The sequence below is a fragment of the Alosa alosa genome, chromosome 16, assembly GCF_017589495.1.
Source record: "Alosa alosa isolate M-15738 ecotype Scorff River chromosome 16, AALO_Geno_1.1, whole genome shotgun sequence".
In the NCBI taxonomy this organism is placed as follows: Eukaryota; Metazoa; Chordata; class Actinopteri; order Clupeiformes; family Clupeidae; genus Alosa; species Alosa alosa.
In genome coordinates this window covers 22,664,382-22,690,603 of record NC_063204.1, presented here as the reverse complement: position 1 = coordinate 22,690,603, position 26,222 = coordinate 22,664,382, and the positions used below count along the sequence as shown (strand labels likewise).

Below are 26,222 nucleotides of genomic sequence, written 5' to 3'. Positions count from 1 at the left end.
TCTATTGTGTATTTTTGTTTTTATTTAAAATGTTTTTAATGTTTAAAACAGGGCTTTGAACCTGAATTTGCCAAATGGTTCGTTCTGAACAGAAACAGTATTTTAAAGTTTCCGATTTTGGTTCCCACCCTAAATTTGACGTTCCCGAACCGGTTAGAACAAAAAAATATTGTTCCTGAACCGGTTAATAACGTTCCATGTCAGCTGTTGGACAAAAAAATGTATCTATCCTCTATCCTCTCTATATGTATCCTCTATCCTACAGAAAACATAATAAAACACTAGGCCTCTGCTTTATACAAGCTGCCCCAGTGTCTTCCTTTAGCCTGAATAATTTCCTGGTCAAACAAAAAATGCTGTCATATATACAGTATATTTTTGGTGGGTACTGTAATATTGGATTCTTGGATGACTTCCCATTGTCTAAATGCCAAAATGAGGACTATTAAGTTTTTCCAAATAAATTAAAGCTGTAGCCTTAACGTTAATGCTAGTTTTTTCCAACAATGTTCATCACGGCCTAGTAAAAAGAGAAAACAGGTGAAATGAAATCATTGAGATTTGGAGACTTAATAGGCCTTTTGATTGCCTGCTAGTGGCAAGCTCTGTCTGTCTGCATTCATTGAATGACAGGAGGTGACCCTCACCATTTCATTGAAGACACAAACCTTCCCAGGAACAAAAAAGAACCGATATTAACCAGTTACCACTATTTTAAAAAATCGTTTTTGTTCCAGAACATAAAAACATAAAAAATCGTTTTTGTTCCTAGTAAAATGGCAAAAGTTTCCGGTTCTCGTTTTCCATGAACCGGTTCAAAGCCTTGGTTTAATTTTTTTTTTTTAATATTTAAAATGATGACATACTTAGATATACTCTACATCTCAGGTCTTTTTTTATCAGATTGTGAAGGTATTTATTTACATCTACATATGAACATAAACAGGCTATTGATATTACACAAACAGGCTACAAGTTGCACCTGAAAATTATTCTCCAATCTCCAGCTGATAGCTGATAAGGATGACTTAATACCATGTGTGCTAAACTGTGAAAAGTTGGGAAGTTGTCCTGTTAGTACAGATTTTGTCCTATCTAGATGCAGGCATACTATTGCAGAGCCCTGCATGGAATGCGCTGTGCAGGTCTGGACCTGTGCTTCCGCATGAAGCAGGAAGCAAAGTAACTGTCAGTGAGTCAGATGCACTGTGGTGACAGCACCCCTCCTTGCATCTAAGGGTTTTGTTCCAGTTTATTACAAGAAAAAAAAGAGGAAAATAGCAAGAGGCAAGAGTGCATGTCAGATTAGCGGTGGTCTCTGAATAGTTCAACTCTGAATTGAGGGGATATCAACATCAAGGTAACAAGCCGTTTCATGAACCACTGAAATTTCAGATTGTTTGAATTTCTGGTCGTAACACACGTAAGACTCAGTAGAAGGTGTATTTGTGACGTTGGTGTATTTATACATATATCCTTGAGTCTTTTTGGCCTCTGTCTCATACGTTCTGCTTTCATTCTGTATGTAAAGTTTGTGCTAGTGGTAGGTTAATATTTGTGGGAGAGTGAAGTGTAGTGCTTTATCCGTTGCCAGAGACTGTAGATGATTCTTTTCATTACCTGAAATGTGTTCATTTTGTGGCTGTGAAAAAAAGTTGTATGTTTTAATGTTTTATTCATACTGAATTTAAAAGTTGTACTCTACAAGAACATATGGAATTAGAGTGGTTGTGGTAACTTTTTGAACAACTTCCATACTGGCAGCTGCTTCACTGTGGCATAGTACATTCTTGCATGCCTTAACTATCGCAAAGACTCCACCCAGTTGAAGCTAGATTGAAAACCACAGAACTGTTGCCTCATAAATCTTACTCATTTAACATCATGTTAAGCCAGTATGGTGTGTGAACATCTTAAGAGGATGGTTGGGCATTTGGGGGTGAGACTTGGTGGCACTTGGTGTTCTTGGAGGGGGTCAGACCAATGTGTTCAGCCTTGGGGACATGTGACAGCCTTGTGAGAGTGAGTCGTCAAGTCTGGTTGAATGGCCAGTCACTGCGCTCAGTGGCAAAGCTGTCCCTCTGTGAGCAGCAGGGCATCTTCCTCAAAGGGACGTTGAGACTTGAGAGGCAAGCAGTGTGGACCTGAGGAGGAGATGGAATCATGGGCTGGAATTTTCCTTTGAGAGTTCTCTGAAGACAATCATCAGCAATGATCACATTTTTCCTCTCTCTCACACACACACACACACACACACACACACACACACACAGGCAGGCAGGCAGACAGACAGACAGACACATACACACGTGAAGCTGAAGACATCTTTCTGGAATTGGAGTTCGATTGAGTTACCATTTGTACAATTTGCACTGTTTATCGTATATCTGTAGGATAGCGTAGGGCTCGGGACACTGTTTTCCTGAGGAGCACAGTTCATTGGTTGGACGGCAGATGTTTCTAGGTTTGGACGCAGATCAGGAACATGTGTTCACTTAAGCACTGGTGAAGGATCACACGGAGGCTTCTCATGTTTGTACGCAAATGAGCCCAAAGAACAACCATGCGGAGTCAAGAGCCTCTTAAGAGAAACCCACACACTTTACACTTTGAGTGGTGTATGTTAACAGGCAGAGGGAGTGTGGGTTTACTTTAAGGGATGTCATTATGAAGCTCCATCCACACAGCCTCATCATCCCATTCCCCTTAATCAATTTAATAACTAATTTTCATGTTGTTTTCCCATTGTTATCAGTGGGTATCTCTACTGACATGAAAATGCTTGCTGCGCATACTCTCTGGAGGTCCTTTGGCCCATTTCTAAGTACACACAAATTTCTGGCAAGTGAAAAAACGTTATTGTGTGTTATTGTTCTATCTTCTGTTGAAAACAACAGCAAACTGCATACCAATGAGCATCATGCAACACAGCATGCTGGCCTAGTCGTCATTAAGAGGAGAGGAATCCTGCGTTGTGGTCACTGTTTACCATTCCTCCTGTCCATTACTGCATGGTTAATGTGACTCCGCTTGGAGCTGCTCATCTATAGCACAGCAGCTCCCTTAATGGCTTCCCGTTGGTCCCTCTGACAGCCATGTCCAATCCACGATGAAAAGGGATCCAGCTACAGAGTTGGAGTCTGCCATGGAAATGACCTGGCGTGTAAACAAGTCTCTCTCTCTCTCTGCCTCTCTTTCTTTCTTTCTTTCTTTCTGTGTCTACTCCCACCCTCGCCCCCAAAAATATGTAATTCAGTCAAGATGGTGCTTCAAAGTCCCATCGTGAAATGCAGCTCTGTTTCCCAGTCGTCTTCAGATGTCAAAAAGCTTTTCAAGAACTATTCTCACAAATGATGTGGATTGGTCTATTATTCAATCATCCCACCTCCGCAATCGGTCTTGGTCCAGTTTGTGTATTGTTGTCCCTCTTATGGTCACAAAAATGTACTTTGTCATCCAAAAGACCCTGGAGTCATCATGGCCAAAATGTTCTATGAAAGTCCAGTGATGGGCGAAATTAAGTGGCTGTCATTCATGAGGTTTTAGAAGAAGCAGCATTGCCCTGACAAGATATTTTCTGATAATTTCTGAGAATCTGGAAAGTACTGTGGAGAGTGGATTCATATTTGTTGATCATAGGCGTGTCTTAGATTTTGATGGTGTGAAGTTTGTGTGTGTGTTTGTTGTTTTGTTATTGAGGCAGTGAGTTGCTTTGTATTTGTTTAGTTGTTGTGAGAACTCTCTGACACTAGGGTGTGGTACAGGCTCCAACCACTGGTTCTACAGTTGTTATTGCAAAAGACTATGTTTATTAGCTGATGCCCTCTGCTGTGCTGTCCTGTTTGTCTGTGGGCAGAGGCCTGTCCAAATTCCCCACAAGTTCTGAACACAGCTCTTGCTTGCCTAAAAACATGGCCATGTATATGCATGAGAAAGAAATCATGTTCAATTCATGCTCATTCAGAATGTTTGAGTCATTTTATTTTATGATTACTATAGTTAAACACTGGAACGTTCAGAACTATGACTGCATTTTGTCACTGTGATATGGCGTTGGGTGTGGAGTGCAGATGTTTTATGTCTGTGAGAGGGAACACGCCCTACAGATATCATCACCCTGTGCTCAACACATAGAGAAGGTTCATGCATGATGGCATATACTGCTGATGTTATGGGAACATCCCTCATCATGGAGATGAGCTTGATTACTCCAGGGAGTCGAGACGACCACCAGAGGAAACATAGTAATTATTTCCTGGTGTGACCCAGAAATAAATGGAAAGCGGCCATCATGTATGAGCTACTACAGTCAAATCGATTTTCAAACAATGATTTTTTTAGCCAGTTTTGAAATCATAAAGAGAGAGCACAGTGTAGAGGAAATGTGTAGAGGGAATGTATGTTGTAGCTTGGTTAATTTGTCATGTAAGGTCCAGTATTGCAAAAGTGGAAAAGGCCCTTCACCAGTTTTCCTTTCACTTAGTAGCAAAAATAGGCCTGTCTACTTCTTGTTCTGCCTTGTTTTATCTTCCTGTTGTGCATTTTTTTTTTATTTGGGATGAACCCCTTTTGAATGAAGAATAACATAATTTGGATGAAGTTGAAGTTTCACTTCTTATTTTGTGTATTCTGGTGTTGTCTTTTCTTATCTCTAGTGGTGTTACGCAAATTAAGGAAATACAACAATATTTCATGGTTTACTTTACATCGCATCTTGTTTATCCATCCATTTTACATTGTTATTTACTTTTGCGATCCACACATTTAAACTCATCTTAAAGACAAAAGTGCAGGCCTTATAGAAAGATAACCGGTGGTGTTTCCTGTTGGAAACTACGCTGCTCGCTTTCAACATCGAGTGAGAGGAAGTTGCCCCTAACCACTTCCCCATGCAGAGAAGTGAACACGCCAATGCCACAGCATGACCGAGAAAAAGATGAAGAACACACATGTGCATACATACACGCACACACACGCGCACGCATGCGCTCACTCACGTACACACATACCCAGGTGCTGGCAGTTGAGGTCTTCAAAGCCATCTGTTCATGGTTTGGTAGACTACAGTTGAAATTGAAGTGAATTGAAAGAAGGGAAGCAGTGATGCAGGAAACTGTATAGCGCTAGTATTCCTTACCATGCTAACTCCATTTTCACCGCGTGTCCAGTGCATTAAGCCCCCCTTGCCCCAAGGCCGAGCAGATGTGATGGTTTTGGCTGAAAGGGGACACTGCTCCCCGCCAGTCAGTCTCACTCTACCTCTCACACTGGTCTAGTGTGACCATGTACGCTCAGACTGGCCTATGGTATCACACACACACACACACACACACACACACACACACACACACACACACACACACACACACACACACACACACACATATTGGGTTGATAGGAAAGAGATGAGAGGGTGGCGAAGGAGTATTCTAGGACGCTGGGGATTTTGGGTGTCAGGAAGGAAGAAACAGAGATGTGGTCTAGAGTGGGATGGAAAGAGGGATGAAAGGAAAGGAAAGGAGGAGGAGTGTGAAAAGGAGGGGAAAGAGTGTGTGGAAATGTTTTGAAAAAAAAGTGTGTGTGTGTGTGTGTGTGTGTGTGTGTATGTGTGTCTGTGTGTGTGGAAACAACTCAAACTGTGTTGTCTATATCTGGACATACAGATGTGTTATTTTCAACACATTAATTTTAACAGTGTGTGAATGAATGAAAAAAGTGATAGAAAGACACGTGAAGGTGAGAAAGAGAGAGAGAGAGAGAGGAGGGGAAAGTGAGGGTGTGAGGACAGCTCCTCTGAGCCTTTCCTGTTCCCTCACAGCCAGACTCTGGACGTCCAGCCGAGGTGACCTCACTGGCCCAGACATAAAAGAGCAGAAATTATCTTGTGTTTGGACGCCACAGTCCAGTGACATCATAGCATTTGGTTTATTAAAATGACCCCCGTCGGCTTTTGAAGGACTGTATCCATGATTACTTTGCCACAGCTCTTTACTGGATAAAACATCTGTTTTTTGTCGCTGTTGTGGTTGTTGTCGTTGTCACTGTTGTTGTTGAGGATGTTTTTGTTGTTGTTCTGGAGGAGGATGATGTTACATGTATACATTTTCTGAACATTGGGAACAATCCACTTTGGTGTGCTTTGTTGGAAGCATTGTCTCCATGAAAAGCTAAACTGAATCTGATGATCTCAGGCATATACTGAGATGGGAGAGGGGGTGGATTCAGGGACATGTGAGTAATACGTTTGACCAAAACTGGAGGAGGATAAGCATGGTATTAGTGTCCACTCAGGGCAAGCAAAAGAGCCATCTCTATTGCTTTTCCATATCCTGCTCAGAAACATTCCACCAGATGAGAAATGCACATCATTGCCATGATTTTAATGCACAATTTGAGATGGAGCTCTTCCAGTGTCCAAATGCCAATTAACATCCATCCTCTGTTGATACTTAGGAGTTTAATAAGATGCACATATTTCCATTTAATTACACAACAAAGACCTGAGCCAGCAGAAGAATTGTATGTGCTATAGTTGTGTACAGGCTGAAATGGTAAACCAGGGCACTAAAACCGTTTATCCCTCCATCACAACTTAATTATGAGGGCTCAGAAATACCTGAGAGACTGATGTGAGCATGGCTACTGCAGATTGGTATTATCCTATTTGTGACCTTTTGACATTTCTCAGACATGTCTGGCTATGAATGTATGAGACTGTCATTAGCTTAAATAAGTTCAGTGAATTGATATCATGGTATTGTGGAAGTAACAGAGGTAGACATGATGTACCGTAATTTCCCAATTAGCCACGGCTTATACATTGATTTTGCAAAATTTCTTCAGCTATAAGGTTAATACACAGGGGCAGTTAATACGGTATTAATATGGTTTTGTTTCTTTTAACTTGCATAAAACACTGTCCTGCAGCTTGCACACAATGTGGCTAATACACAGGAAATTACTTTAGTGTTTCTAGTGTTTGCTAGGCTGCTGGTCTCTGGTGACTGGAGCAGCATGTCGACAGTAACGGCATGTCTTGACAAAGAATGAATGCCTGGGAGAGTTATGCAAACCTTGCTTTTATCCCCTGCCTGTTTGCTGGATCTTGTGCAATATGTACTGGCTCTAGGCGAGGTATTTTTGTACCATACTGCACTGCACTTTAGTAAACCAATCAAGCAGGTTTGTTTGAATAAAGTAGCATATGGGCAGAGTCATGTAAAGAGTTAATTAGTCTCTATTTGTTATTTATTTACTGAGTGTCACAACAAAACATTGCTGTGTTATAATTATATATTACAATTCTTCATCAAGACCATTTTAGTTTAAGTTTGATGTCATATGAATCATGTAATATATTGAGTGTTGAGATGCTCACTATGCTCACACTATGCTCAAACCACATTAACTGCTGTAGGTCTTTTGTGCAATGCATTGATATAGATATACAGTATGTCATGAATACAAATACAACAATGGTTAACATGGTTGACCACTTTAGTATCATTTGTAAGATATTGTGTGACATCACTGGTGACTATTTTGGTGTGTGTGTGTGTGTGTGTGTGTGTGTGTGTGTGTGTGTGTGTGTGTGTGTGTGTGTGTGTGTGTGTCTGTGTGTTGTCTGTTGCAGATGGAGGACATAGACGCCATGTTTAGTGATCTGTTGGGGGAGATGGACTTGCTCACACAGGTGAGTCCAAGGGCAAAATATCACCATATCTCACAGAACAAATAACACCACTTTCATGGATCATTCTGTAATGTGCATATATATCTCAGATGTTATTCCCAGTATATTAAATAAACAGTACTTTTATACTATTATACAGCGGCTTATAAATGTGAAATCTGGATATCTTCTCTTTGTAGCAGAAATCAGCATTAAGCATCCATATAACAAAATGGTCACTGAAACCATCTACCTCCTCCCCATAAACACCTTAGAATTCAAAATCTAATGCAGCATTGATATCCCATCATGAAATGAAAGCCACATTTCAGTTTGAGCAACTCAGCTGTAGGTTTAAGTACATCTGCTTTAACACTTTGCTACAACTATTGCTGCTGCTGAGATGGGCTGTTGCTAAGCAGTATGGACCGATCATAGACGAGGAACACACGCTAAAGAAGATAGTCAGATGTAGATGAGGGTGGTGAGCGAAAGTGATAAAATGTAAAAAAAACACAACATTTGTCGATCCTGTCAATGTTGCCAGTGTCCATTTAGAATACTGGTATACTGTAATTAATGACCGCTATAGGCTACCTTTCAAGATCTCTCCACCTCACTTCTTATTTTGACAGAGCCAAAATAGTGTCCTTCACAAGCACTTTTCTCATTTTGATGCCATGACAGTGTTGTTGTCCTGAGCAGCTCTGGGTACTTTTCACTTAGATCAACACGTAATAATAATAATAATAATAATAAGTTTTATTTATATAGCGCCTTTCTCAGACTCAAGGTCACTTTACAAAGCCAACACAAACAAAGCAAGACAACAAAAAAACAAACAAACAGTCAAAAAAAAAACAAGGAAAAAAAAACATGTAAGCTAAAGTCCTAAGGAGCTCTGTGAGACGACAGGGGAGCTGTTCAGATGGCTCCTCGGCCCTGCGCCCTCTGAGCTGTGACCCTTTCATGAACCCTATCGAAGTCACACTCCACGCCTGGCCCAGCGTGAGCACTGCAAGAGTGCAGCTGTCACATCTATCTCACCCTGCTGAGTTACACAACTTAAAAAGGAATACCACTCAACAGGGAAATATAGCACGGAATGTGTTGATGTCTCCATAACAGGCTGTTTGACACAGACAACACAGAGGCCTTTTTATTTGAAATATGGAGCACTTCATTGAATAAAATTACATTGGGATTTATTATCACATTATTTAGATGACATTGTCATGTGAAACATTTTTAATGGGAAAGGTCAGTGAGAAATACTCACAAAAACATGTACCTTACATGTCTTCTTTTTAATGAATTATCAATGTTGTAGTTTGTTTATCAACTAAATCAGCGCTCTGCCTGTTTCTTTATTTCTCATTTTTCAGTTTTCAGTTTAATTTATTTATAGCAGAAATAACTATTGAAAATATAGCTGCAAGCAGCAATGAGGGGGCCAAGCAGGCAGATCAGCAGGCCAGATTTGCCATGTAACTCAAGGCTGTTGCATCAGACATATAGCATTAAGCTGTCACAGCAAGTTCAATGCCAAACAACCCAAGATTGGCTGAGTTACAAGTTCAAGTTTCACATCAAAACATAGCTGATTTTGTGGGGCTGAACCAGGACTGAGTGTCGGCGCCCCCTCCCCCAGCCAGCCCACCGCCACAACCACCCCTGCCCATCCCACCCTGCCCCACCCTTGCACGCATGCATTAGAATGAACTCGATAGAACTTGCTGTAATCAGTTTCACATCAAAAATAAAAGATCGACTGAGATATGATCACACTTGCTGTGATTTAAACATAGAGGTCAAAGATTGACGTTATAGGGTGTGTTGAACTCGGCTTGACCCAAGGATTCCAATGATACCTCATTTTGACATTCGGGTCAACGAAGTCAAAAGTTACGCCCCGCGGAACACACGCCCAAATTTGGCCTGTTGGTGGCGCTTAGAGCTTTGAGGTGCCGCCATGAAACTTGGTGAAATTAATTATTTGACTGTCCCGAATCAGTGTGCAAAATTGTATAACTTTTTACCAGACGGTTCTATGGGCTGCCATTGACTTCCATTGCAGAATAATGCACATCAGCGACTACTGGCCAAAATGCATTTTTGCCAATTACAGAGCACCCTGGAGGTCAAAGGTCACCAAATTTCTTGAGCGTCCTCCCGATGGGGTCTGAGGTACATGTACAAGTTTGGTTTTGATACATGAAAACGTTGCTGAGATATGAGCTCACTTCCTGTTTGACGGCTTCGCCGTAAATTTCGATAGGCTGTTACAGACCAATGCTTTTGTCAATTGTTCCAGAAAGCAATGCACTAATAAGGCATGGTCTGAAGATGGTCTCCGCCAATTTTGGTGAGGATCCGCTGAAATTTGTGACCTGCAAAAACTTGTACGTGTTTTTGATTAAATCCAATATGGCGGCCGAATCAATTACGATGACATCACAAGTTGGCTTGGGTCGGCCTAAGGACCTCCAACAGTATTACCAGACACAACTAGTGCATTTTAATTCTAAGCACAACAGCAGCTACAGGCCAAAAGGCATGTTCCAAATGACGGCGCCCCCTAGAGGTCAAAGGTCACCAGATTTTTGGAGCGTCCCCCTGATTGGGTCCTGAGTCCATGTACTTAGTTTGGTTATGATAGATGAATGGGTTGCTGAGATATGATCTCACTTCCTGTTTGGCGGCTTCGCCAAATTTCGATTGGATATTACGGGTGAACGGTTATAGTTCCGAAGACAAAACACGACAACTTTTGTGAGGCTTGGTCTGAAGATCATGTGTGTCAAGATTGGTGATGATTGGACAAAATTTGTGACCTGTGAAGTTTTAGTTTCACTTTCACTAAAATCCAATATGGCGGAAAATCCATCATGGCGGAAAATGACGTCATAGGGTGCGTTGAACTCGGCCTGGTCCAAGGATTTCAATGGTACCTCATTTTCCAAAATCGGGTCAACAGGTCAAAAGTTACGTGTGTGAACTCACGTCCAACTTTGGCCTGTTGGTGGCGCTAGAGCCCTGGAGGTGCCAACATGAAACTTGGTGAAATTAATCATGGGACTGTCCCTAATCAGTGTGCCAAATTTCACAACTTTTCACCAGACGGTTCTACGGGCTGTCATTGACTTCAATGACAGAAGCATAATAATAATAGGGAAGAAAACATAGAAACACAATGGGTGCCTTCTCAGCTTCGCTGCTTGGCCCCCAATTGTATGGCGTCAGCTAGCTGCCTTAATCATGCGAGCGCATAAAGAACGAGCGCACCCCTCAGTTTCTGTATTTACGCTCTCGATTCTGCGCTAAATCTACGCTTGCATTATTAAGGCAGCTAACTGATGCCATAAAATTGTCATGAGGCATTTGATAGAGCACAGAGCCTGAGGCCCCTAGAGCAAGCACTAAAGCAATGATGGCAAGGAAAAACTTATCTTTAACAGGGAGAAAGTTCAACCAAACCCAGCTCATAAGGGAGACCCATCAGCTGGGTCTGGCTGGGTAGAGGAGAGGTGGGGGCAGTAGGGGAGGGACGAGGAAAGGGGGAACTCAGAAGCAAGCAGACCGATTATGCAACTCCAAACATGTAGTAACAAACTTAAAATGAGATGGTTCTTGTTTTTCCATTGTTAGTATTATTAAATACAGTAGATATGCCATAGTGCTTTACTTGGTGGGGAGAAGATAAGGAGACGAAAGTTAGAGTGCTTTGGATGGTGCTGGAGAAATGAAGTGTTTCAGTTCTGTCACTGGGCAACCTATCTGCACCACTCAATAACCCCTCCTGAGGCTCTGACGTTTAACATTATTAGCATCATGTCAGTGATGGCAGTCACTCATAGTGCTGGTGCAAATAGGCTGCACTTTTATTTATTCTTGACTATTTGTTCACATTTTTGTCATTGATAGTAATGTTCCTCTGCTGTTTTAGTTAAATTAGCATGTCAGAATGTTAGTATAAATACTAAATGGAAAAGGGAAATGGAGAACCTCAGCTGCCCTTTCAAAGTGCTAGACTTTGCATACATCTGTTGATCTTGGTTGAGTGACAGCCTATGCAAGTCAATTAGACTTCGAATCAGACAGGTCTCCACTAAATGGCAGGGCCCACAGCCACATTCCACCACAACTCAGACTATGTATATGTGGTTTTCCGGAGAGTTCCTGTTATTCTTCTGCTAAACGGTTATAATGTCTTTGGCCTTGTGATCTCTGTCTCATCGTTCCTCATTTGTGCCCCCCCCACCCTCCACACAACCCTCACCCTTGCCCCTTACAGAGCCTTGGGGTTGAAACACTGCCTCCAGAACCTCCCCCCAGCACCACCACGGAAAAGAACTACTCCATTGGCTTCACCGATTTGAATGGTAAACAGAGCTCGCTGTGGAAGTGCAGGTCTTTTTAGACTGTTTTGTATATAATCTCCTGCTTCCTCATGCTGCTCCAGGTGTTATTGAAATGTTAACTGACATGTGTAATGGAATGGTGTTGCGACTTTGTGATAAAGGGGTCAGCAAACAATACAGAGAAGTGGGTATTTCTTATTATTTAGGAACTTCCACAGATATTGAATGAGAGAAGCAGAGGGTGATATTATGATACATACTTTCCAAAATCAAGTCATAGTAATAACAGTATACTATAGTACTAAATGGTAATCATAGTCAAACAATGACCCGATCTAGCTACACCATTTAAGTTTAGGCCAACTGGCATGGAAAAGTATGCATACTTATTTGCATAATTACAGTAGCACTGCTTTAACAGATATTAGGGAAAACTTCAGCATCTGTTTCTCACCTCATCCCCCTTGTGGTCTGTCAAGCATCCCTGCACGAACTGGAGGACAATGACCTGGACGCTCTAATGGCCGACCTGGTGGCCGACCTGAACGCCACTGAGGAAAAGATGGCAGCCGAGAGGTCCGGCTCCGCATACCACCCATCCTCGGGCTCCACGTTGGCCACCTCAACCTTGAACGAGTTCAGCTTCCCCTCTCCCACGGCAGCTACAGCCTTCACGCCCACCCCAGCTCAAGCCCCTGCCCCGCCCCTGCCCCTGCCCCTGCCCCTGCCCCTGCTCCTGCCCCTGCCTCTGCTCCTGCTCCTGTGGTGCCGACAGCCTCTACCTCACCTCATCCACCCCCACAAAACTCCAAGCCGTCTAAGGCAAGTCTCTGCCTTCTGTCATCATTATTATTATTATCAGAGTTTATTTGATAGGGACAGATACAGATACATAGACAAACTGAATACAGCTATCTGATGCATGCATCGTGGTGTTTATTATTAGCTAATGCTAATTTCTGTCTAAGGCAAGTCTCTGCCCTCTGTCATTGCCCACACAGACTCAAATGAAGACAGCCATGAACAGAGTGCCACTGAGTCTCCAAATCTGGTCTGACTTATGGTTGTGACTTTACAGAATCCCACAGTTTCTTCAATAACATAACCTTAACCATATAGGCCTGTCATATACAGTTCAAACTAGTGAAGTAATGCACATAGAATTCTCCCAGACATGCATAATAGCTTGAATAAATCCAAACATCATGGGATTAATTTCTGAGCATCAAACACACTCAAATCCAGTGGACATGCAGATAGCATCAGACAGCTAAAGCAGCAGATGAAATATGTAGGGAAGACATTAGAGAAATCTGTAGAAGCTTGCATGTGATGGGACGGAAGCCATGTCCAAGGCATACTGTGTGTGTGTGTGTGTGTGTGTGTGTGTGTGTGTGTGTGTGTGTGTGTGTGTGTGTGTGTGTGTGTGTGTGTGTGTGTGTGTGTGTATGTGTGCATGCTCAAGCATGAGTGTGTCCAGAGGTGTAAAAGTCCAGCTTCAGAAAGGAAAAGTCCTGCCACATTTTTGTTCCAACCATTCACTTAATCATCTGATTCTAATTAGCACAGCTCTTAAGCCAGGTAGATCATGTAATTAGTGAAATCACCTGTGTTAAGCACACAGGTAGAACCAATACATTGCAGGACTTCTACTTTCTGAAGCCGGACTTTTACATCTTTGAGTGTGTCTGTGTGCATGCTCAAGCATGAGTGTATCTGTGTGAGTGCGTGTGTGTGTGTGTGTGTGTGCGCGTATGTGTGTAATTTTGGGGATTGGGTAAGGGGGGTGGGTGCTTGTGCAGACTAGACCAGACTGTGATGGAGCCGATCGTCTGGAAGCGATCAGACATTCATCAGACGGCATAGAAAGAAACGTGTCAGCGCCAGAAGGGAGCTTTTCAGATGTATTTTACTGACCCATTACCTCATTGTATTTTACTGGCCTCATTGCGAGGTACACAGCATGGAAATCAAGTCCCCTGAGATGCTCCAAGGGCGACTTCAACTTCTCTGTCTTACACCCTGACACCAGAGAGGGTTAAAGCGGAGCTAGTAATCAAGGATCTTTGCTGACACTTTTTGCATATATGGGTGCCATTTTCTCATTAAATAATGTGCAAAAAAATTGTCATGAACCTCAGATTGGATGGGCACTACTCATCATCCATAGGATCATGAACTGCTTCTTCTTTACTATTCTGTACATTTGGAGAGTGAGTGGGTATGTAAGTTTTTATGTGTTATCTTGCAGGAGGAGATTGAAGCCCAGTTAAAAGCAGACAAAATCAAACTAGCACTGGAGAAGTTGAAAGAAGCCAAAGTGAAAAAGGTGAGTGAGAGATGTCCTCTGCGCGTGGCATTCTTGCCTCGTGCACTCTTCTTGGATAGATGTGACCAGCTAGAGAGATGCTGTTTCTGTTTTTATTGGGGGAGGATTTGGGTAAACACACGCTTCTGAGACAAAGCTCCAACTCTCTCTTACCCCGTCAATTTTACATCAATAAAAAAGAGAGAAAAGAAACATCAATAAAAAAGAGAGAAAAGAAAAGAAAAACTCTCTGAAAAAAAAAAAAAACTAAGTCTGCCAGTATTACTCCAAGGAGAAGACAACAGGAAAAAACAACAATTCGAAGAGAAGATGCAGGAGTTTCCTGCACAGTTTCACATCTCCAAAAGCGTGGAATAGAAACCACAGGTCCATATGGCCCGGCTCCAAAGTCCACTGGAGGAGAGAGTGTCCTGGCGCCGCTCATCGGCCCCCTGCTTTGGTCCCCTCCTTGGATGGGTTTAACAGCACGACAGAGAGATGTGCGTGATAGTCAACCATTTACATGCGTCACTGGCCTGTATATTTATCACCTCTTATACAGTATGTTTAGCACCTTTTAAGAGTTTACATACTGACCACTTAAATCAGTATAGAAATTCCAGTCATTTCTTGAATTAAAACAGGTAACACAGATTTGGATTGCTCAGATAGCGGACACACACAGAGCCTGGGCTTAGCCCTAGCGGCAATGGCAGACAGAGCAGTCACATCCACTCATCTGTGGTAAACTGGATGAGTTTCATCACTGCTATAAGAACGGTCATATTTTTGAAGTGTTTATTTAACCATCCAGTCCAACCAAAGGCTTTTGGATGAGCAAACTCTAGACTGTAGGCTTTCATGACAGATGGAGTTGTCACCATAATGTCTCCTCAAATGGACTGATGCAATAAGATTGGTGGTGGAAAGAGAAAAAGTGTGTGACAGGGATAATGACAGAGTTTTCTTGAATTTCCCCTGGGGATCAATAAAGTATCTATCTATCTATCTATCTTAGAGTGGGGGAGAAAGAGTTTAGAGACAGTTGGTGCAACATCCACCCAAAACAAGAGAATGTGCGTACATGCAACTGAGCGATGGAGATAGGGTGAGCCGAGAGAGGAATTGAGAGACATTGAGTGGATGTTTCAGACAGATAGTGAGGAAGGAAGAGAAAAATAGATTTTGGCCACTGTGGTTTGTGCTGTTCTGTAGTGCTCTGTTGTTGGTGAAACCACCCCCCCTGACAGCGTTATTCTTGGCCCTGTCTGGAAGGCAGTAAAGAAAGGACAGAGAGAAATACAGAGAGAGATAGAGATAAAGAGAGAGAGCGAGAGAGAGAGATATGAGGGATAAGTGCTTGAGAGCAAAAATCATTCGTATTCTCCACTACTTATGAAGACCTCTCGCTGCCAGACGACAGGAAGGGGGAATCTTTGGCGGCAGGAAGCCAAGCAGGGTCCCAGCGGGAGTTTCGCGCTCCGTCTCTGTCTGCTCTCGTTGGGGGTTTTACGGGAGGCTTCTGCAGGCTTCATTTGCGATGCGTCTGAGCCTCTCTCTGGACCTCTGGTTGTACGAGACACGCGAACGCCACTGAGGTGGATCAGCCGCAAGATGGATGAGGGCTTAAGACAATGAAACGTTTCTCTTTCTGTTTTCACCTGTGTGTTGGGGAAAGGGGTTTGTGCTAGTCTCCCAGAAACTCTGTTCTTTCTCAATTCCCAGTTATAACACAAAGCACGCACAGATCATTTGATTTTATGGTCTGAGTGACTGAGGGATTCACTATCTTTTACTCATTTTTAAATCCCTCACTACCATGCATGTGTCACATGTATTTGTGTGTGTGTGTAGTTGGTGGTGAAGGTGGAGATGAGCAATGGCAGTGCCAAGACTCTGATGGTGGATGAGAGACAGACGGTCAGAGACGTGCTGGATAACCTGTTTGAGAAAACCCACTGCGACTGCAACATTGACTGGTGCCTGTATGAGACCAACCCAGACCTGCAGACTGGTAAGAAGGAGCACACACACACACACACACACACACACAGATATACAGACACAGACACACACACACACATAGACACACACACACACACAGAGCCACGGTTCCATGAAGGAGCATACACAGAAACACACAGCTTCAAGGTACCTTCAACCCAGATTGCAAAATACAGGGTGTGTTTTTACTGGCAAGTTGACACATTCCCTGTCCACCCATGCACATAGACCCACACACACACACACACACACACACACACACACACACACACACACACAGACAGGGAGAGAAAGACTGCAGGTGGGTTTAATTTGCAGTGTTGGACACTGTCAGTCATCCTGGCTGTCAGGCAGAAATTGGCCACTGCTCCTCTGATCTCGCTCCCCAGTCTCTCCTTATTCTTCATGGCTGCAGCAAAACGCTGGAGACGCTTGACTCTCCCCGACAGTTCACTCCCCATCTGGCCCTTGCTGCTCATCTTCCATTCAAGTCTCATGAAACGAATGACTACACCCACAGTACGCTATTAACCAATGATTACGCCTGAGCCTATAGCACACATATCTGTGCTTCTTGACAGAGCAAAGTTAAAGCATTCATTTTGCCATACAAATATGGAGTTGGCATGCTCGGAGAAAGGCGGCTTCCCTTCCGCGTGGATCAACTCTGCCGCTCCATCAGGCTGTTAACAGCCGTGGAGCTGGGCGCACCTTACGATGTGGTGGGCACAAGCAGCTCCTGTTCAAAGGGCTCTGGTCCGGGGCTGCCTGCCTGTCACCGTTAAAGCCCACCGCCACGCGTGCAGGAGGTGAAGCCGCAGGCCTCCGGCGCAGCTTGCCACCCCACCTCCATAAAGTTAATCAGAGCCAAGAGCCTTAAATGCAAGGGGACATGGCGGAGCTGACATGAAAGAGGAAGTGTGATACTCGCAGACTGGGTGGGCACTTGGCGTGGTAAGACACAGTTTGTGTGTGTGTGTGTGGAGTCCCCACTGGCTTGGCAGACAGACCAGCCTTTGAGTTTTTGGCTGTAGGAGTCCCTCGGTCCTCCGCTCCACTTTTTACATGCTCATTACATTTCAGGATGCTGAAGTCAGTGAGCATGTAATTATTGCAGTAGCGAGCGATGTCTGGGTGAGGTCTCTGTTCTTTACCCACTTGAGGACCGTAAATGAGACCACAAATCCGCAGTGGATGTGGCAGTATAGAAGTCGTCTGTCCGTGTAATGGAACTGTGGAGATGGAATGGGTGGATGAGAAGCCAGACTTCAAACCACATCCCCATTGCTTCACAAGCATGCCTATGTTATCTCCCATCAAAATCAATTTAGTCTTGTCAGCAGAAACAATGCAGCTTTGATACAGTCTTTTCCTTCCTTATTTGCAATAAAACGTCAACCAGAGTGTAATTAATCCAAACTATTTTTTTTTTGCCACACTGCAAACAAAAATGCATCCCTGTTCCTAATCTGATTATCCCGCGGGGGCCTAGCTCTCTTTTTTTGAAGTGAGTCTGAGGAAACCAGATTAGAATCTGACTGCAGTGTGAACTCTCTCCACAGAGAGGGGCTTCGAGGACCACGAGAACATAGTGGAGCCGCTGTCGGCCTGGACGCGTGACAGCGAGAACAAAGTGATGTTTCGGGAGCGGAAGGACAAGTATGCCGTCTTCAAAAACCCTCAGGTGAAACCTCTTACTGTGGCCTCTGATGGCCCGTCATAAACGTGTGTTCTCCCACTTTTCAGTGCGCAGTCTTGTTGGTGTATTGTTCAGCTTGGTTGGACTTCAACTGGCGACACAGGACATTTACACACTAAGTGTTTTAGATGACTGGATTCAAGTAATGGGGGGCGTCACACTTCCTCATTTTTCATGCTAAATACCTTTCCCCAAAACATATGAGTCAGATAGGTAAAGTTGTAGTAGTAAGCATTCTGGTACTGGTAAATTTACTTGGCCCTGCTAAATTAATCCACATTTCATTCAATTTACAGAAACAAAAACTAAAAATTCACAGAAACAAAAATGTCAAATGTATTTATTATACAAAGTTAAAATGCAGAGATATTCTAGACTAGCCAGGAACACCCAAATAAGTCCATTACATTTTTATCTATAAGTGATAACCACATCCTAAGTCATGGTCAGGATGTGTTAAGTCACATGATACCCACTACCCAGCTCAGACATTTCCTGCTATCTGCGCTGTGTGTGAATGTCTGCTGGACATTCATAGTGGGGGCAAAGTGCTGCTGTGTTGGCCAGTCATTGGGGTCTGCCCATGATGGCCCAGCCAGCTCAAGAGAGAGACGACCATTTGTCTTGGCCCTCCTCTTTGTTTTCATATAAAATTAAATTCAGGCATAGTTTCCGTCCTGTGCCGTCTGGACGCCGTCTCAGTTTGTCCACTGATTTTGTGTCAGCACTGACCGAAGGTTCAGAGGCAGACCCATATGTCTTCGGTGCAGACGCATCAGGACAGGTGGACCCATAGACGCAGTGGGGTTTTTTGTTATGTTTGTTATTACAACTCAGGCCTATCATAATCTATGGGAATTAATGTGTGTACGGACTGCTGGCAGAGTGGAGAATTTTCCATTAGATAAAAACAGTGTGATTTTTTTTGGGAACACTGACGGGTGTTTTTTTTTTTTTTTAGAACCGAGAACCGGGCTGTCAGAATGGGTCAGGCCTGTGTTATCAGAACCCATTTATTCACAGAGACAGTTTAAGTGGTCTAAAATCCAGCCATTGTGAGACCTCACATATTTCTTTTATTTATGTATCCCTCCAGAATTTTTATCTCTGGAAGAAGGACAAGAATATGTTAAAAGATATGAAAGAAAAGGAGAAAGAGATGCTGTTGGAGGTAAGACTCACAACTGTATCATTATGACCTGGAATGTAGAGATATGGTATGGAGAGAAGTGAGAGAGTGTGTGAGAGAGAGACAGAGAGAGAGACTACCTTTCTATGCTTTTTCTTCACTATCTCCATGCTCCCTCGTATGTGTGTGTGTGTGTGTGTGTGTGTGTGTGCAGGAGAACTTCTGCGGGACCTCCATCATCGTGCCGGACCTTGAGGGGCTCCTCCATCTGAAGGAGGATGGGAAGCGGTCCTGGAAGCCACGCCTCTTCCTGCTGCGGGCGTCTGGAATGTATTTTGTGCCCAAAGGGAAGACCAAGGTCAGTATGCTAATGTGTACTCCCCGAGGTAGCCTCAGACTGTGAAAAACACACACACACACACACACACACCTATATGGCCTACTGAGTGACTTTAGAGTAAACAGTAGCCACGGCACACTCAGACAAATAACCACTACTAAAACCACACATGCACATGCACATGCACACACGCACGCACACACACACACACACACACACACACACACACACACGCAGGCACGCACGCCAGATGCACGCACGCACACACACAAGATATACATCCAACACATATACTGTTGCTAGGTGATCAAATGCAACCACCCCTCCTCCTCCTCGCTCCCTTGAAAAATGAGGCAAGAAGGGGGGAGGTTAAAAAGACAAAAAAAGAAACTTGAGCAAATATTGGCTCAATGTCAACCCGAACCCATAATGGAAGGGCCAACCAGGCCTGGTCTCTTGTGTTTACCTTCTCCTCCAAACTACCGTCCCCCAGTTCACCCTGGCCATCTAAAAATATGCCAGGGGCACCCCTGCAAACTGCCTACAATCACGCACATATCTCAATTGCAGCTCAGTGTCCATAAATACGCATGTCCGCCAAGTCTGTTGGGCCTGCTGCCTGATATGGCTGTCAATAGGGGAATATCTTTGTGTAACCTCCGGGGTTGGTCTGAATTTAACTGTCCATTGATTTTTTTTATCCTTCTTCTCCAGACGTCCCGTGACCTGGTGTGTCTGGTGCAGTTTGATAACGTGAACGTGTACCTCGGTAAAGATTACAAGAACAAATACAAAGCCCCAACTGACTACTGCTTTCTCCTCAAGGTGAGTGTGTCAGCTGTTGGAGGGCGGCTTTCTCTTCAGAGCACATCTTTGTTCAGTCTCACGGTGAACACCAGAATGCTAAATTAGGCGCCAGAGACATCGTACCGAAACCAAAGCAAACTAAAAAAAACAGCAAGCTCAGTTGCGAGGTGAACCTGTCTCTGAACTATTGTCATTGTCATTGTATTTATATTTGGCTTTCTATATGAACCAAACAAATATGGTGTGTGTATCAGAGACATTCTGGCGAGACCCCTTGTACTTATCTAGAGCCAAGCTAAAGTTTTCAGAGAATGGGGAACTACACCATTCTGGGTAGAGTTATATTTTCAATTCAAAGCTCCAAGGCTCAAAAAAGGGTTCTCCTGCAGGAAAAGTACAATTTATTTAGCTCTTTTTAATGGTGTGTGAGTCTCCCTTGTAGCTGAAGATAACTATGAATGATACAGATCATTCTAGCATTCGTAAGGTGAAAGGTAGCCTATAAAAGCACACTGAGCCCACTGTGGTTACCTGTCACCCAGCTAGACCAAATTTCACATGAGAAGACCATTAAAGCAGTTAGCAAGCAGTGATTTTGAGGTCTATAAACCCTTACTAAGAATATGTCTACTGTTGTCATGCAAAATGTTTGCTGCCAGAGTAGATCTGTGCAAATGCTTGCATAGAGAATGATAAATGCGTCCTTGAGGCTTGGCAATGGTCACCCCACATTCATAAAATGCAGAAATTAAGTTGTGGTCCATAATCTGACAGTGCTATGAGATAGTTCCTTGGTTAAAGTTTCATGGTTAAAAGCTTGAAGCTGAATTGTCAGCGGGCTTAACATTGGGAAATACCGGGTACCCTCATAGCTTCTTTTTCTTTAACCACTACCATGAAAAAGAGAGTTGAAGTAAATAAAGGTATTTTGTAACTTCTTTGTGTGTAACTTCCTCCAAATCATACAGGTGACATGGTCAAGTTGAACTGCATTGTTTGGAGGCAGCCAGTTGGGTTGTCATGGCTGCCGAGGGGAAGGCCACTCAGTCAGTATTTTCTGTTGAATGTTCAAATGAAAACCAGTAGTGTCGGCTCTGAGAAGAGAAATGAAGCCCAACCTGGTGAAGAGTTAGGGGATCTGAAACTTTTTTTACTTTTGGTGGTTATGGAAAGTCTTGAAGTCTTGTCAGCGTTTAACACAAAGATAGGTGATTAGAAAGACAAGTGTCTTGGCTACTAGGGATAGGCGATATAGTCTTAAAATGATATGATACTATCAACCACAGTTCTCCCAGCCTCAAGACACATCACCTTAGTCTTGAGAGCCGTGCAAACACAAAGATTCTTACTTCCTCGTCTACAGTTTGAACTCTGCATTGAGTTATCTTTGTTATCATTCTACATGTGAGCTGGCCATCTTGCTGCACATATAAACATGTCATCACCTATATGTTTAATATGGCGATATGACACATTCTTATCATGGGGAGGAATTTTACTGATGTATTGACAACGATACAATATGACCCATCCCTATTGGCTACTGTACAACACTTTTCACTGAGAGATATTAGCCCCTCAAAAGAAAGCTAGAAAGACCAAATAGGGGAGGAGAGATGGAGAGAGGGAGGCTGAGAGTGAGAAAGTGACTCACCAGTGGTCAAGTCAGCGATGATCTCACCCAGCGCTCCCTCTAATAGCTTAGCACGTCTTTCTATAGAGGTTCCCCTGTGGTCCCAGCCATTGAGTCTTCACTGACTGAAACGTTTGTACAGCACTTTTGCACTTTCTTGCACACTGTGTTGCCTCAAAAAACTTTTGAAAAAATATGTAAAAAACTAAATACAGTGGTTTAATAACCAACCTTTTGTGATTACTTGTTTCTCAGAGTGCAAGTCCTCCTTGCCTATCTCCAAATGAGGACAGCCATCTATATTCCCCATGCTGTATTCTCTGTTACTCACACTCTCACTGTTGGTCTTTTCTCTGGTGTACCCCTAAAACACATACTCTCCCTGTTTCTCTCAAAGAGAAAGAGAGGAAGGGAGAGAGAGAAAAGAGTTCATCCTAAAACCAGTTCCCATTTGTGAAATCCTAGGTGCAGCTCACCTTCCTGAGGTCAAATCTTAGTCAGATTACTTCAAGGTGTGCGAGTGTGTGTGTCTGCTCCACGCCCGTTGTCCTTAATACTCTGTAATTATTGTAATGACTAGCCTCAAAGAGGAGCCGAATGACTACCATTTCGAAGTTGTGGCACTATAGGGCTGTGACAGCTGTGCTCCATTCACGTCTGTGCTGAGGGCTTTACAGTAGTTTGGGAAATTTGTTAATTTTCAGGCTGGAGGTAATTGGACCCGCAACAACAACCGTATGGCGCAAAGAGAAATAGGCTCCCTTTTTTGTGTGGAGTTTAATTTCACTATGCCACCTTGTGGTTGTACTTTGGTACTGCAAGTTGGACAGTGCAACCTTGTGTGTGCAGTGATATAGTGTGCGGTCATAGACAGAAAAATAAATCTTACCTCCAAATGTCTTGAGAGAATAACAGATCAGCAATGACCTCATGTTTTGAAAAGCCTTGAAAGGCGTCCAGGAAACTGCCTCCGTCATCCCTGGCAGAGGCAGGCGATTCCATGGTTCTATCAGCCAGTGATACATCAGACCTCTCCAGGCTTCCAACACAACACTTTTGTTTTTCAGGCACCTGCATTCTCTCTGATCAGTACCAGCTTGACTTGATTAGCTCAATCTAGATGTAGAGCGAACAGTCATGCGATGGACTTTGCAGTTTATTAGGAGTACAAGCAGCCCTTGGGTTCAATATGCTGAAATGAGTTATGTGTCCATGACATAATCTACTGGTTGTAGTTAAACATATTGAGTTGAAAGCAATACAATCATAGTCGCCGATCTACACACTCTAATGCCATATATAAACACATGTGCACACAATGCGTATACTGCCATTCCAACCACGCAAACACACAAGCTTTGATTCCAATATCTCTGCATAACCCTCAGTCCCTTCTGACAGTGTTTGCACCCAGTCTTGTTATATTTGTATTTAAAACATATGCTCATGCATACATGAACAGGCTAATACAAAGAGAGATATACAATAGTTTGCAGAGAGTTAGTGTTAATCGTTAGTTTTAAAAGTGCAGTGTTAAGAGTATTATTGCTTAGACTCTAAACATAGACTTTTTTCTCTCTCACACAGCACCCACAGATCCAAAAGGAATCACAGTACATTAAGTACTTGTGCTGTGATGACAAGTGGACTATGACACTTTGGGTGACAGGAATCCGCATCGCAAAGGTAAGCATATCAGTCTCTGTAGGTCCTAATTAATAGTCACAGCAACTGATGTGATTAATAGTCACAGCCTGTAGCTGTATCACCTTTTTTTTAAAAGTCTTACAATAAATAATTTTTTTCACTGCTGAGAATAATACACTCAATTGTCTGTTTTAATAGTATGGAATGTCTCTTTACGAGAACTACAAAACTGCAGTCAGCAAAATCTCTGTGTCGACATCATGGACAGACAAAATCAACTCCAATGTATCTACCCCAACTCCATCTCCAACTCCCAAAGGTTGGAAGACATATGAACTTTACAGAGACATTTTGATTTCCTAGAATTATGTCATATACAATCCATCATGTAATATGGAGAACAATATAACATACAATGCTACTATATTGCATATTTATTATACACAATAAACGCATTCAGCTTTGCATTTGATATAGTAACACCAAACCACTCAAAAAACTATTAAATGACTATTAAACTATTGTCACACAATGTTACACTGCACGCTGACCATGATTGTACTTGAGTATGTTCAGTACATTTACTTGGGTAGTTAATATGCTTAAATTGTATTTATACCTGAATTCTCACCCATATCTGTCTCTATTGCAGCTAAAGCAGCCAATGGACATGCTTCCAAGCCTGCTCCAGTGCCAGCTGCCCAGGTACCGCAATGACACCAAGTGCTCATTTTAGTGCTCCCATTCACATTTTTAGATTTTGTAGGACAGAAATCAGTGAAGGACTTCACTGAAATGTTATGATCTCACTTGGTACTGCAGATTAGTAATAAATTCAGTATTTTTGAATGCGTGTGATATTAACTGTGCATTCATGTTTTATGTTTTGAAACACAAGTCAGCTTTTCCTCCACCTCCACTACCTGCGAAAGCCATGCTGCCTTCACCTCCTCCTGGCCCAGTGCTGCCTCCTCCTCCACCTGCCTCCATGTTTTCCAAAGGCCCCCTACCACCACCACCACCACCTTCCAGCATGGGCAGAGGCTTCCCTCCACCCCCCATGGATGACTTGCCACCCCCGCCGCCGATGGATGACGATGACGGGGAGATGCCCCCAGACTTCCTGCCGCCACCTCCTCCAGCCACTGGGTTCCCTAGTCCGCCGTCTGGTGGTGGGGCACTACCTCCGCCACCCCCAGATCCCAGTTTGCCCCTTCCACCTCCGCCAGTGTCCCTTCCCGCAGGCTCTTCTGTGGGCTCTCTACCAGCCCCCGCCACCACCACCCCCTCCCCCACCAGCAGCTACGGCCCCCCGCCCTTCGGTCAGGAAACCCGGCCCGCCCCCTCCTAAGCGGACTACACCTGTCTCTGCTGCACCTGCTGGTCCTGATCTTATGTCTGAACTGATGTTGGCCATGCAGAAGAAACGTGGTCAACAGTAACACCAGTAATTTTTTCTGTATTTTTATCTTTAAACAGGACTTCTCACTCACAGCACACAACACACTTACTATTGAATTTGTTTTGTCATCTACTTGGATAAAGGAAAAGAATAAACCAGTAGCCACATTTACATGGACAGTTTTTTGTCATTCCGATTAAACTATTCCGATTGAAAAATTTGTGCCATCTGTTTACACATTCTATTCTATCAAGCACTTTAGAATCTTTGATCGGAATAGCCGTTGTTGCCTACTTTTCCTTGAGAAGATACAGCAGTCAATCCGAATGACCTTACATGACCGTACATTGGTGTTCATTCGGAATAGGAGTGGACTACACCACCTCTTTCGTTGCAATTCAAATTTCATTTCTAATCGGAATAGAAGTGTCCATGTAAACGTGGCTACTGAAAGCATATATTTCGAAAAAGGTTCTATGTAGAATCGTTCAGTTCCAGGTGCCAATCTTTTCCAAATGATTCTACAAGTTAACTTGTGACTGGACAACTGCTATGATTTATTTCAGATACTGAGCAGATCTTTTCAAGGCTTGGAGAAGTCATACAATAATAGAGAAGCTACTTGTCATGTGTCTGCTATAGTGCTTAACTAAACCCAACGACTTCTAAAACTGCTAAATTGCAGTTTAACCGTGCGATGTAACTGTGTTTATTCACTATGATTTGCATTATACAAATAGGCCTACAAAGAAATAGTAAGCAACTGTGGGAATGGACATACCACGTTTTCCCAACTAGAAGGCTTTACTGGGATAACTGTACTGTACAAATAGAGAACTATTGATTGTAAATTGCCAATTTTTAAACTTTTGGGAGATGTGTCTTTATCATATCTTATGTTTTGTTGTGTGACAAAAGTACTGGTTTAAAAAACAATATATAAAAAAATCCAATAAAATGATGCTGGCATGACCTGTTACTTAAAATACACAAATTTCAAGGCCCAATGTAAGGTTACACTACTATGTACTGAGAAAAATCACTTTTTTTTATGACCGCCGCTAGCGAAGCGGTCATATAGGGATTGTCAAAGTTTTTTTTTTTTTTTCCCCGTCATCTACTTCCTGAATTTTTGGTCAACGATACCCGGGACACTGAACCACCGGGGCACATGAAATTTGGTGGGTATGTAGCCCCACTAGACTTTTACAGAAAAATGT

General features: G+C 43.1%; 1 protein-coding gene across 1 annotated transcript; it reads left to right on the top strand.

The window, feature by feature from the left end:
* The first annotated feature begins 1,214 nt into the window (after positions 1 to 1,214).
* LOC125309973 (amyloid beta (A4) precursor protein-binding, family B, member 1 interacting protein) lies at positions 1,215 to 25,961 on the top strand. Its single transcript, XM_048267106.1, is given in 16 exon segments — positions 1,215 to 1,360; positions 7,634 to 7,693; positions 11,967 to 12,054; positions 12,513 to 12,743; positions 12,746 to 12,855; positions 14,285 to 14,362; positions 16,196 to 16,355; positions 17,908 to 18,029; positions 19,141 to 19,215; positions 19,388 to 19,531; positions 20,228 to 20,338; positions 23,541 to 23,639; positions 23,799 to 23,919; positions 24,253 to 24,305; positions 24,499 to 24,866; positions 24,868 to 25,961. Coding segments are annotated over 15 exon segments (1,995 nt in total). The 5' UTR covers positions 1,215 to 1,360; the 3' UTR covers positions 25,043 to 25,961.
* The last annotated feature ends 261 nt before the right edge of the window (positions 25,962 to 26,222 follow it).